This window comes from Urocitellus parryii, chromosome 5, assembly GCF_045843805.1.
Source record: "Urocitellus parryii isolate mUroPar1 chromosome 5, mUroPar1.hap1, whole genome shotgun sequence".
Taxonomy (NCBI): Eukaryota; Metazoa; Chordata; class Mammalia; order Rodentia; family Sciuridae; genus Urocitellus; species Urocitellus parryii.
In genome coordinates, this window is record NC_135535.1 from 75,166,424 (window position 1) to 75,180,502 (window position 14,079).

At 33.0% G+C, this 14,079-nt stretch overlaps 1 protein-coding gene and 1 long non-coding RNA gene across 2 annotated transcripts in view; one reads left to right on the forward strand and one right to left on the reverse strand.

Annotated features, from left to right (window-relative positions):
- Slc2a13 (solute carrier family 2 member 13) overlaps positions 1-8,859 on the forward strand; it is a 323,327-nt gene extending 314,468 nt beyond the window's left edge. The window contains exons 8-10 of the mRNA XM_026408520.2: positions 1,962-2,083; positions 2,205-2,357; positions 8,444-8,859. Coding sequence (XP_026264305.1) covers positions 1,962-2,083; positions 2,205-2,357; positions 8,444-8,670 — 502 coding nt within the window. The 3' untranslated portion in view covers positions 8,671-8,859. The remainder of the gene's footprint in view (positions 1-1,961; positions 2,084-2,204; positions 2,358-8,443) is intronic.
- LOC113196563 (uncharacterized) overlaps positions 1-14,079 on the reverse strand; it is a 51,846-nt gene that overhangs the window by 25,468 nt on the left and 12,299 nt on the right. The window contains exon 3 of the long non-coding RNA XR_003302564.2: positions 8,436-8,506. This is a non-coding gene — a long non-coding RNA (uncharacterized LOC113196563). The remainder of the gene's footprint in view (positions 1-8,435; positions 8,507-14,079) is intronic.

Here is a 14,079-nt window from a genome sequence, read left to right on the forward strand (position 1 = left end):
TTTGGAAGAGCTAGTAGTAGTAATATGAGAAGGTTAAACACTTGAATAGGAGAGATCTGTGTAATAGACAGAAGGGAAGGCTCAGGTAGGAAGAAACTAAAGATGGCAGGAATAGACTTTATGGAAAATAACCTCAGAGGATGCAGGAGAAGAATAAGATGCAAAATGATTGACATAAAGGACAGTTCTTAGAAAAGATGAATAACATACCTCTGGATGGAAAAGAGCTCGCATCTATTTTTTGTTTCTGGGAAAGATTTTTTTTTTCAAAAAAGAAAAGTAGAGGTTGAGTAAAGAAAATTTTATGTTCAAACTGAAGGTCCTCAGTTCTCCTTTTTTCTTTGTATACTACTTGGTTCCTTATGCATGCTAAGCAAACACTCCACCACTGAGCCCTGTCCCTGACCCCCCTCAATTCTTCTTTAACAAGGAGACAAATTCATCTCCTTAGAAACCAAAGGGAAAGATTTCAGGACTAGAAGATAGTAAAAAATATTTTATTGAGTTGAAACAACAGTTGACAAAAGTTTATTGACTACTTTGAAATGCGTAGGTAATTCAGTAGAGAAGACAATAAAGGATTAAATAAGCATCATTAGGGACCCCACTAAGATGAATTAGCATGAAAAATTAATGGAGCCCACAAGCATAGTTTTATAACTTTGGCCAACTTATAATAAGTGGTTGTTGAAGGAAGCTAGTGATATCACACTGAGTTGGAAACTGAGATGGTAAGATGGCAAACAAGTATAGAGGAAGGTTGGCTTCTAAAGGCCAGTGAAGAGAGTAGAGTATTGGCATGGTCTGAGCTGAGTAATGAAGCAAATGCATACTGGAAGTTCAGAAACTAGAGTTTTGGCTGTAGTTCATATTATCAAAAGTGAGGAAATAAAGTGTGATCAGAAAATGAATGTTCCAAGGTTTGATGTCTTAGAATAAAATATTATTTCCATCAAACTAAAATGTGCGCACACACACACTCTCTCTCTTTCCCTCTCTCTCTGCTTTTAGAATAAATAATGAAGTATTAGCCCAATGAATTAGATGGGCAAGAAATAAAAATGAATGTGGTACAGTATGAAAGGAGGTAGAGAAAGGACTGACAAAGCATCTAAATCATCAAGACAGGTGGGATGTTTAAGTAGTTCATACACACTATAACAAAAGTAGGCTTGAATGTCAAGGTTCAGAGGTTGACAAAGACAGTGTTTTTGAGACTAGTCTTTTTTTTTTTTTTTTGGCTGGGGGATACCAGGGATTGAACCCAGGGACACTTAACCACGAGCCACATCCCAACACCCCCATTTTTTTTTTAATTTGTTGAGTTGCATATGGCCTCAACAAGTTGCTGAGGATGGCTTTGAACTCGAAATCCTCCTGCCTTAGCCTTCTGAGCCACTGAGATTATAGGAATGAGCCCAGCCAGGACTAATTGTATCTTTAGGGACAATTAAGGTAAAAAGATTTTAGTTCAACTTCAGAATTAATATAAACCAAGGACATTTTGCTTCACTATAGAACAAGAAGGTAAGATCATCAGGAATAACTGATGAAAAAGCAGTGACATTGAGCAGGAGACAGATGATTATTTGGAATCAGATCTAATCATTGTTACTGTTCTGTTTGCTTCCTTTATCCACCCTATCACCTCTTTACAGCCTATGAGTTCTCATCCCCATTTCACAGATGAAAAAACTTTGGTTCTGAAATTTGGAACACTGACTCATAGTATTCTTCTAGAAAAAAGGTCTAATTTTTACAGAGATAGGTAAAAAATAGTTCATTTCTATGGGTTGCCCTAGAATTATATTAGCTTTAAAATGTTCTATATTAGCTTACATACATATTTAATAATTTTTTTTCAAGAAAACCATTTTTACCCTTTATCTTAAGACATGAAGGGATTTCCAAACACATCCAACTATGTCCTAAAACACTTATTATATTGCCTTATTTTTTAGGTGTGAAAATGAAACTAAGTTCAAAACAGAAGAAGTATTTTGGGCTTACAATTTCTGCCCTACTCCATACTCTTGGACTGCACTTCTGGGCCTTATTTTATATCTTGTTTTCTTTGCACCTGGTAAGCAAAGGTTTTGTTGTTGTTATTGTCTTAAATTATCTCCTTTTAGAATAAAACTTACTATTTTGCAAAGTTTTTACATGCTATTTTACAGAAGCTTTAAATTTTTTTTATTTTTTAGGAATGGGACCAATGCCTTGGACTGTGAATTCTGAAATATATCCCCTTTGGGCAAGAAGTACAGGAAATGCATGTTCATCTGGAATAAACTGGATTTTCAATGTTCTGGTTTCACTGACATTTTTACACACAGCAGAATATCTTACATACTATGGTAAGAGCCTGGTTTGATCTTGAGGCTTATGGCTATTTCTCATCCACTCTCATAACCCCAAATATCTCCCCTCTACCTCCCCAGTTGGACATCTTCACAGTGTAGCTTTCAGTTTAACAAACAGTAGAAAGATGAAGGCAGGGCCAACAAGATACTCTGTAACAGGGAAGCACTCAAGTCTAGGAGCACAGTCAGTGGAGGGCAGAAAGTAAATTACACAAACACTGAAAGATATGATGTGTTGTGCTCATGCCTCCCACCTGTGCTGTTCAGGCCACGCCCTGTACCTTTCAGTGTTCTTTAAGGCCAATACTTCCACAACTGTGACAAGAGTGTTCAAGTGAAAAACGTGGAGACCATATTTCAAAAACAACAATACTGGGAAATAGCTGGGTTAAAAAAATACTTTGAGAAGATGTTTCAAATCCTTTGTACTTAAGCGAAAAGACATTATTTTTTCTTTTCTTTCTTTTTTTTTTTTTTTAAGAGAACTCAGTGGGCTGGAGCTGTAGCTCAGAGCGCTTGCCTAGCACTGTGAGGCACTGGGGTTCGATCCTTAGCACTGCATAAAAAAAATAAATAAAATAAAGGCATGCTGTCCATCTACAAAAAAAATTTAAAAAGAGGGTTCTGCCTTGTTCGTCCAACTTCATAGGTTCTGATAGGATCTAAACAGTGAAATGCAAGGTATTCATTATCATCTCCCCATAAGCCTTGGTAGAGTTTGTGGAAATCCACTCTTCCAGAAAACCTGTTCTGATTCCCTTCCCCATCTCACCTCAGTCATGCTCCAGGAACTTTTATAATTCCATGTTACAGAACAGGCTTACTGGCCTTCTTCCCAACACTCTACCACTAGACCATAAATCCCTAGAGAGAAACTATATTCCTGAGTCCTTCCATGGCATCTTATTCACCAGATAAGCACTCAAAAGTGTTTGCCCAGTGAATAAATACATGAATTAATTTTGTAGATAAATGATTACAAGGAAACATAAAAATCTATTTCCCTTCTCTTCTAAACATATTAAATTGGTATCTGCTTTTAATTTATACTATTTATCCAATGATTTTATATTTTTAAAACTCTTCTAATCACTACTTAGAACACTTAGAAATAATTTTTTTTCTTGGAAAGGAAATGCACTGGCATTTTAAACTGGATATATATTTAGAATATTCAGCTTTATCCCATTTGGCAATTAAAGATTTATACATAAACTCATCATGACATGATAAATATGAACACAATATTTACTTCTATTTGTTGATTCTTGAGAATGTTTAAATATTTGAACACCTAAATATACACTAACACCCTGAGAAAGCATTTTGTATAGAAACTCATAGTCCAAATTAGAAAAAAAAAAAGAGTTTACATGGTAATACTTTGGAGAGCAAAGCTATTCCTGAATCTATACTTCTGAGAAAACATGAAACAAAAATGAAATTTAAATGGGTCATAAGCAGACCTTTTTCAAAAATAGCCAGTTGGAAGCTTTTGCTTCTCTCATGTCAGCACATTTGTCTATCTGATCTGTGACTCTCCAAGAGGGAAAATATTTCAGTTCGGGATCATTTTTCTCCTTTTTGTGTGATATTTTAATCTAATGTTATTGATTTATGTAAGATATGTATTTAATGACCCTGATTCAATATGTACATATCTGTGTTAATCAACTTTTTATCCCTGTAACAAATACCTGAGAAAAACAACTTAAGGAGGAAAGATTTATAGAAGTTTCAGTCCATGGTTAGCCTGCTCAATTGTTTTGGGCCTGAGATTAGGTAGAAGATCATGATAGAAGGATTAGCAGAGGACAGCTGCTCACCTCATTGGTAGCTGAGAAGCAGAGAAAGAAAGAAAGGGGAAGGGGCCAGGGACAACAACCTTCCAGGGCACAACCCCTGCAACCTATTTTCTCCAACCATGTTCCACCTGCCTACAGTTTCTACCATCTCCCCATAGTCCATTCAAATTATTAATCTATCAAATGGGCTAATCCACTGATGAGGTTAAAGCCCTTCTGATCCAGTCATTTCCTAAAAGCTCAACCTCTGAACATTGCTACATTAGGTAGGGACCAAGCTTTCAATACATGAGACTTTGGGGGACATTCCAGATCCAAACTATAACACATCCTAATGCTATATTATTCTGGGAATATACATGGCTTCTTTCTTTATTGTTTATTATTATTATTGTTAATTCATAAGGCTTGCCTTATAAGTCATTTAATAATGTTCATTACTAAAAATCATCATTAAAATGTCACCAGTATACCATTTTATACATATCATGTATGGCTAAATGGATTCCCTTGGAGAGTATTATATCACCATTCTTGAAATACTAAAATTCAATGAAACATGATTCTTGATTCAATTTGTATAAATATTTGTTTTTACCCAGTTATTTATTTTTTAAAATTTATTGTGGATGTACAAGGCCAGGCATGGTGGCACAAAACTGTAATACCAGCAGCTCAAGAGGCTGAGGCAAGAGATCAAAGCCAACCTCAGCAACTTAAAGAGGCCCTAAGCAACTCAGCAAGACCATGTCTCTAAATAAAATATAAAAAGGGCAGAGGATGCAGTTCAGTGGTTAGGCACCCCTGGGTTCAATCCCCAGTACAAAAAAAAATTTAAAAAACACAATGGTGAGATAAAGGGGAATGAAGAGAAGGGAGGGGGTGTGGGTAAAGGAAAGACAGTGGAATGAATCTGATATCACTTTCCTATGTACATACATAAATATATCAGATTCATTCCACTGTCTTTCCTTTACCCATACCCACTCCCTTCTCTTCATTCCCCTTTATCTACTCCACTGAACTTCTATTCTTCCTCCCAATCCCTTATTGTGTGGGTCAGTTTCCACATATCAGAGAAAACCTTTGACCTTTGGATTTGGGGGATTGGCTTATTTCACTTTGAATGATAGTGTCCAGATCTATCCATTTACCAGCAATTGTCATAGTTATTCTTCCTCATGACTGAGTAATACTCCATTATGTATATATATACCACATTTTTTATCCATTCATCTGCATAAATATATTAAATATTTGTTTTAATCTGAAATTTAATATATAACTCCAATAAGATTTATTTCCTTTAGAATAATGCTGAGGAATTATCTACACTGTTTTATAGTCCTGTGATAGACTTGTTACTTTTTTTTTTTCCAAGGAGGAATAACTGAGAAAGTGAGTTACATTATTGATTTGACCATGACAAGAAGTAGGCCTGCTTACACTCCTCTGTAGTTTGACCAGTCTCAGCAGGGTCTAGGCAGTATGCACATTTGCCTGCTTTGGATTCTTTATATTTTTTTCAGTCTTGTATTTTAAAAGAATGTAATTTACTTTCTTTGGCTTTGGAAATCTAGATTACAAACAAGAATCTGTATCATCTTTAAGAATAATCTTACTAATGCATTTAACTGTTTTTAACTATAGGAATTTAGAATGACAGATTTTGTTACTTCTAATTAGGCCACTGTTCCAAAATTGTGAAAGATCATGAAAAAAAAATATATATTGTGTAAAGCCAAACTGGATTTGCTTTGATATAGTTTAAAATGTTTCACCATCTGCACTTTACTTTTCATGATTACCATCCTTTTTTTTTTGTCCCTCCTCACTAAAGATTGGATTTCTGTTCCCCTCCATATTTTTGCTTATGTGCCCTCATAACACAGGACTCTGCTTCCTTTTAGGGTAGGAAGAGGAAGTCAAACTGCCACATTCTCTAAGAGCTAGCTTGTCAATGTCACCATTTTTATGAGAATATTCCCAATTAATCATTTGGTAGAATTGAATAATGTTGACTATCACATTTTTGAGCATCCAAAATTCTAATGGACATGTAACATACATTTTTTCTATTCTGTACAGTTTGGCAAAGCAGGAATTATTTCCCCTTTACACAGATCAGGAAACTAAGTTCAAATGAATTTTAAAAACTCTGCCAAGGGTTCAGGATTTATGGGTCCTGAACCATAAATGGGACTTTCAGGGTCACATTCTCCACAGAGCCATGGAGCTAGACTTCTCTCACTGTGCCTCACATCCTACATGACCTCATAATATTTTCTGATTTGGGTATAAGCTATAAAAAAATAAATGTAAGCTTATAGTTAGTGTTTAAAAAGAGCCATATTAAAATGAACTGATGATTTGTAAACAGTTGAATTTTACTAAAGAAAAACAATGTATTTTACAAGTCTAGCTCCTGAAAAAGTTAATGGCTCTGAGTACTTAACCTAACAAATGATATGTTGATTTAGTTAACCCTTTCATGTTTTTTCTAATATCTCACAATTTATCTCTGTTTCCCCTTCTGTCTTCTTACAGCCCCTCATTCTATTTAGCAGATTCTTTAAGCAGCACTCCTCCACAGTTCCTCAAGAGTTGCCAAGACATATTTCTGAGGAAATTTTCAACATAGCTATTTATTAATAAAGTAGTCTTAATATGTCTTTCCCTTACTGTGCTATTATGTTACCATATCAAAATGTTTTACTCAGTTGTTTAACTTCTATGATTATTCAGTTTAAAGCTATATTGTATAATTGTACAATTCAACACTTTTTTCGGGTCTGCTATCCAATGTATTCCATCTGGCAGCTAAAAGGGCACATTAATTCTCTAGACCCTAAGATGTTTTCAGGCACTGCCCTATTCACTGGGACTCCAATGATGAGCAAACAACAGACTCTGCCCTCAAGTAGACCACATTGCTACTTACAGAAGAGCAAGTCTCTCTCTTCAGTATCTCGTAATCATTTTACCTATACCTGTTTGTGATTTGGACTATATTATTTATAGACTCATAAACTGCCAGCACTTAAATAGTTACTGTGAAACCATCTTACTTTATTTAATGAGGAAACTAAGGCACAGAGGTTAAATGACTATCTAGAAGACACTGAGACCAGTTTTACATCCAGGTCTTCCCAGTCCTAATTGTGACACCCTTTCTTCAGCTATTTGTCACATTAATCTTTAATTTTGCTTTCCCCATCCTATACACAGATAATCTGGTCTGAAGGCCTAGAATTAGGCAAGGACTTTATCATAGTTGGTTGTTCCCCACCACAGTTAAAATATAGGTTCTTAAACTTAAATGAAGAATTCAATTATAAAGGAAATGCTATCTTGGAAATATGGAGAGAATACAAAGAAGCCATGCATTCAGGTATCTCATCCATCAGTCTTGCTTTACTGAAATTGAGAAAACAGGTAGTAGTTATGTCTTTATGGCTGTACTGCACTGACATGCATAATCTCACAGCAAAACAGAATTCTCTGAACTCATAGAGCTTACATTACAGTATGTCAGATGATGGAGAAAAAAATGGAATATAAAGGTCTAAGAGAAGGAACAAGGTGACCCATTAGAAGACAATTGCAATAGTGTAGTGAGGGAGAATAGCTCTTAAGCCACAGATATCTATGAATTTACTAAGAAATTGTCATCTTTGGGTTATATTTTAAAGATAAAGCCGACAGGATTTCCTAACAGATTGGATGTTGGGTAGGAGAATAAAAGAAATGTCAAGAATGACTCCCAGATTTGTGGCACGAGAAACCAGAAGAATGGAGTTGCCTGTGTGCTCCACTGAGGCATAATTTAGCAATGTCATTATTGTGTTTGGTTCTGGAAATCAACATAAGAAAGAAATTTCCCCCATCTCAAAGTGCCTCTAGTCTTGTAAACAAGATATACATATGCACATAATTATAATACTTCTTGGTTTTTTATCATATAATACTTGTCAGCATAGTGCTATGGAAGCATATGGGAAGGAGTAATTCCCTCCAGTAACGAACACGAGGAAAGGCTTCAAAGCAGAGCTTACAGCTGAGCCTGGTCTATTCTTATTATTCTTGAGTTTGGCATTAAATGTTACATTATATTCATAGAGTCAGAACAATTTGAGTAAACCAGGTTAGCAGTTTTTTGGTCCCATTTCCTACTGTGCTTATACATGATTGACTAGGGGGAGAAATGTCAAAATTGAGTACTCTTCTGACTTAAGCCTACATATATATATTCAAACATATTATTTACCATTGCAGGAGCTTTCTTCCTCTATGCTGGATTTGCAGCTGTGGGACTTCTTTTCGTCTATGGCTGTCTTCCTGAAACCAAAGGGAAAAAATTAGAGGAAATTGAATCACTTTTTGACAACAGGCTATGTACATGTGGCGCTTCAGATTCTGATGAAGGAAGATATATTGAATACATTCGAGTAAAGGGAAGTAACTATCATCTTTCTGACAATGATGCTTCAGATGTGGAATAGTTATCAGTTGCTGATACCTTTAGTTATTTAAACAAATGTTGGGGAGAACAGCAATTGGTGACCTCACTGCCCTGCTTTTAATCTGATTCTTTCCACAGTCTCATCCTGAATGACTTCCTATTCTAGAATACTTGATTAGGAGGTAAATGCAACCCTTATGACTTTTTTTTTAACAAGCAAAAATTTTAGAAAAAAATTTACAGAGATTTTAATCTAATAATTCTTCAGCTTATATTAATTCTTTAATCTAATAATTCCTTCCTGAGATAGTGTAAAATAATATTGTACCCAGTGACTTCAGTGGCCCCTTTTCCCCTAAGACCATATATAATTATTAGTGACAATAGAGTCAATACTAATATAGCCAAATTACATAAATACACTTTTAAAGAATAATGTGAAATGGTCCAATAGTGTTTTATGTCAAAACATAGCCTATTGACCCTAAATTTTCTTAATGAGTAGTGGCTTATCTGTGATCCGCTATTAGAAAGTAAATTTTTTTAAAAGTTTCATCAACAGATTCAAAAGTGTATCTTAGGAGGGCACAGCTGTCCTTATCTCTTTTGGATACCACATTTTGATTTTTCTCTCCAGATAATGCAAATTCTTCAGAGACTGATTCTACACAGGATCTTTTGAACATATCAAAAGCAGGTCTTTTTAGGGGTTATTTTCATACTTTTTTTTGCTTTAATGATATTTGCACAGATAAGCTAGCAAGTTTTGATAAGTATATTTTATTGTCAAAGAAAGAAAGAAAAGATTTTTATAGATCCCTAATTCATAAGTCACTTAAGAATGCAACTATAAATGCAAATAGTGCCAGATCTTTAACTGTATTTCAGGGTCAATTTTTGTTCATGCCAAACCCACATCTTCACTCATTGGTTCTGAATCCACTCTTTTGTGCCTTCATTGGTATTATATAAATAGCTGCTAGCAGACTATTTTTCTCTTTCTTTTAATCCAGTAACTTCTGAAATGAGAGGAAGGAAATCAGTGGCAGAAATAGTCCTGCTGTTATTGATGTTTCTTTAATTAAAATCATGGGACTTATTTTTTTAACTTTTTATTAACTCTTCCTAAGTTAATTATCACATTTAATTGTAATTGTCTTTTTCTTAACTCCATAAACTAGTTTTTATTTTGCCATCTTCTCACATTTTTTCTGATAATTTTCCAAAAAATACCAAGATATATAGATTTGGCTCTGTGTGAGTGTATGTGTGAGGATGTATGTGTGTTTGTTAATGCTTGGTTTGATTTTCCTTCTTGTCTAAAAATTGAGATTTTTTTTATTGGAACAAATTAATGGTCCTAATATATCACATGTTGAAATGTTGACTACTGCATTTCTATAATGTCTTTTCAAAGTATTCATTAGTTTCTGTGTTCATTCATCACTGAACTCTAAATTCTTACCCTTCCATCAATAAATATTTAATACATACAAAATTACTTGCTTACAAAATCACTTGCTGATTTCACTAAAAACATGAATGAATCTTCTGTGGCCAGTTAGGAATGCCATCAGTTTGATGCATTGTAATAGTACATTTAATAAGGTACTATATCTTAAGTGAAAAGCTGGCTTTTGATAAATTCAGTCTTCAGTTGCCATGACAATTGTCAAACTGAGAATTTAGACAAGGAAGTTCACTCTAAGTCACCAGAAGTACTTAAGCAGTTACTTTAGTGCCCTAAAAATCCTTCAACAAGAAAATTTTCTTCATTTGGTCCTTTCATATTATTAAAAAAACATGATTTTTAGAGAACAGTGTTTCCTTGAATTAGGTGCTTTAGCGATTGATTTCTAAGGGAATATCAATATTGATTTTTCCCCAGAAAAGCAGATAATAGGGAAATGTATTATTTTATTAACATGGGATAATAAGAAATGTCTTATCTGTGTAAAATATTATACAGGTAAAGTGAAAATAAGCTACTATGTGATACAATCAATATTATGGGGAGAAAAACAGTAAAGTTTTCTCTTTAAAATTTTATTTTTCAGATTTGTTCAATATTGCCTCAGTTCTTCTCTTATTGCATATATAGCCTTAATTATAAACTTATACTCAGCTGGGCTGATGCACAGTAACTTTATTAAAGAAGCAACTAGACTCTTGCTTTTTCTTACCATGGCCTGTTCTCCCTGAAAAGAAAATGATGTTTTCAACTTTATATCCAAAAATGAAATAATACCAGGGAAAATCAGCCACAGTTCTCCTGTCCAATTTCCTTCAGCTCCTCCTTTAAAGGACTATTTATTATTTATGTAATGATAATAATATTCCATATCTTTGAAGACAGAGAGATATAGTATAAGAATTATTTATAACTTTTTAAAAAAAATAATAACTCCTTGAAAAGGAATCTTACACAGTTAGGGTATTTTAGATTTGGTGAACATTTATAATACATTAAAATTAAAATATATGAATTTTGCAAGTTTTTTTAATATTATCACCTTTTAAGTTTTCAGTGCCTTTGGCTACCACTATCAACTTGAAAGCATCTCATTTGAAATATAATCAAATATATATTTTGTAGGACAATTTACATAATGTTATTTGACCTCCCTATTAAATCACAGATTAAGCATCATGGTTTCAATTGAAATTATTTATAGTAATTTCCTCCTAATATGCTGCAAATTCAACAGAGGTATGTGATGGTTTAAGAAAATATAATGAAGAAGGTCATAATCACTGATGAGGCTAGGTAGAGAGCTGTTCTGCATTAGAATTTAAAATATTTATTTTGTCCATATATAGGCCTGAATGTGATATCAAAAAAGATATTAATATCTTTCTTCAAGGTAAACATACCTATTAATTTTGATTATTGCACCTAACTTAGTCAATGATTTAAAACATGATTGTTTTTAATATATATATTTATAGATGGAAAAAAATTTCCATTTGTGCTTTTGTTCCCAGCCTAATCATTAGTAAGTTCCTTAATAGAAAATTATCTGAGAATACCTCTAAAGTCTTTTCATAACTTAATTTTACTACTGAACTAGATTTTAGTACATATCTAAATATTACTTTGTACATTATTCACACTAAAATGAGAAATTAGTTCAAACAAAGAATTTATAAATTTCTTACTATAACTTCAGTATCTGTTAAATAGGGCAAGAATGATCAGGAAAAACACAAGTTGGCAACTTTACCCTTTTGGTTTTCAATAAAAATTAAAATGGGGCTAGGGGGAGAGAATGATATTTTAGGATGATATTTTAGAAAATACTATCCATATGTAATCTTAAAAATCTCACATCTTAATTATACTAATACAGTTCACTACTACAGTGGGGAGTTTGCAGGATTGTTGTGATTTGATATTTATCAGCACAATAATTAAGTATTATTATGTTTTGTTATCAAATTTTACTATTTTCAAAGTTATAGCAAATTATATTAAATACCTGACTTTTATTCTGGTGTGGTAAATTTTCAATTATACATTCAGACCTTTTCACTTATTAGTAATAAAATAATTAAACATAACCAGGCTAAGAAAAGAGAATTTATAGTGTATGTTTTATAGCAAACTATTAAATTATGGGTAAAATTTACAGCTGACATAGATGCTACCTATAAAAAAGATTCATAATTATTCTCTGGATTAATTTTAATGTTCTTTATTCTGTCACTTTCTATAAATTTTTTAGCCTCATGTACAGTAATGTTAAGCTAATTTGATGAAGTGGTTCAGATTGTAGCAGTATATAAACTGTTGGTACATTCATTTCTTCTAGGTGAGCAATACTGCTGCTATTGTCTAGAAACAGCAATCATTTAAAAATGCCAAACAGCTAACTGCTAACAACTCTTTCTTGTATATCATCTCTCTTTAGAGAAGGAAATTTTTGTATGCCAAGTGTTGATGTTCGAAAGTACATGAAAAGGTATTTTATCTTCATAACTTGCTTGTGAGTGTAAAACAGCATAATTCCTATAAATCTTTTGTGTGTATAAAATACAGTCTGTTGTACTTGAATAATTTGGTCTACAGAATTTCAAATACCTTCATTTAAAAGTAAGTCACATTTTTGTTTTAGACAGTTCATGTGTTTGATTTTGTCATATCAATATAAATGAGAAAAAGAAATGGACTGTGCAGCTAACTAGTACTTAAAATCACAACAGTACTTTGTGCAGTTTTAAGACATTAGCAAATTTAACATTATTCCATTTCATTTAAAGATCAAAAAAGATCAGACTTTAACTCTGGCCAAAGTAGAAATTTATGTTCTACATGTCGAAATTGTTTCCTAGCAGCTTTTGGACTATATCTCACATGATGTTATAGTATCTTTTATTTGTAATAAATGTTCGGATTTCTCTTTAGAAGCTCTAATGTACATCTAGATAAAAACGGTTTTATGCTTTTAAAAATGTATGTATTTCAAACTGTATATTTTAATTTGAGTGCATGTTACATAGTGTTACTTCATATGTCTTGGCAAATTCAATATATTTATTCTCACATGTGACATGGGATATCGATGAAAAATTATGAATATGTATTATTTCCTTAAATCATCCTAACCTATGCTGTATCAAAAGTATTGTATATTTTATGGAGATTTAGTGCTATACATGTATATGTTTTTTAAGTTATTTTATTGAAGTTCAATCTTTACATAAAATTTAAATCTTTTTTTAAAAAAAATGTCAGTGCCACAACTGTAATGAAAATAATCCAATAAAAGTTAAAATAATTCATTACTCATAATTCCCTTGTACTTTTTTCTATACTTCTCTTCCTTGGATTTTAGTATACAGGTTACAATATTTAAAGCAGTCTACTTCTACATATTAATGCAGTTCTATCTATTTTAATATTTCTTTCAATTGAAAGAAACTGAAATATTTATTTAAATAAAAAAATGTTTAATATTTTAGATAATTCAGTTGCCTTCAGAAATTTTTTTTGGTTGTCACTTTGTGAAAATGAAAACAAAATATCTGCTGAATGGTCAGCTGAAGAGGTCCTTCTTTTGCTTTCCATTGCTATTCTGTCTTAATCATAGCTTTTATTAGCAAAGAAATACATGCTTGATATGGGCAGTCACCAGACCCATCTCCATAGTTAGTTAGATGAGTGTTACTCTGAGTTATTTCTATAGTCATGCTTAAAGAGATCAATCATCTCAAGACACTTGGCGTACAGTCATTTAGGGGTTTCTATGCAGTTGCTTCTAACCAAAGAGTTTAATGTCAGCAGTAAAGAAAAATCCTATGGTCAAAATTACTCTTGCAGATGCCACACATAAATTGTCCACTTACCTGAACAAGGACACCTAAATAGAACACATCTAGTTAGTGGTCAGAAAATCCTCATTTAATTGTCCAGTCCTATGGTATACACGGTGTTATCCTTTTCTGCTTC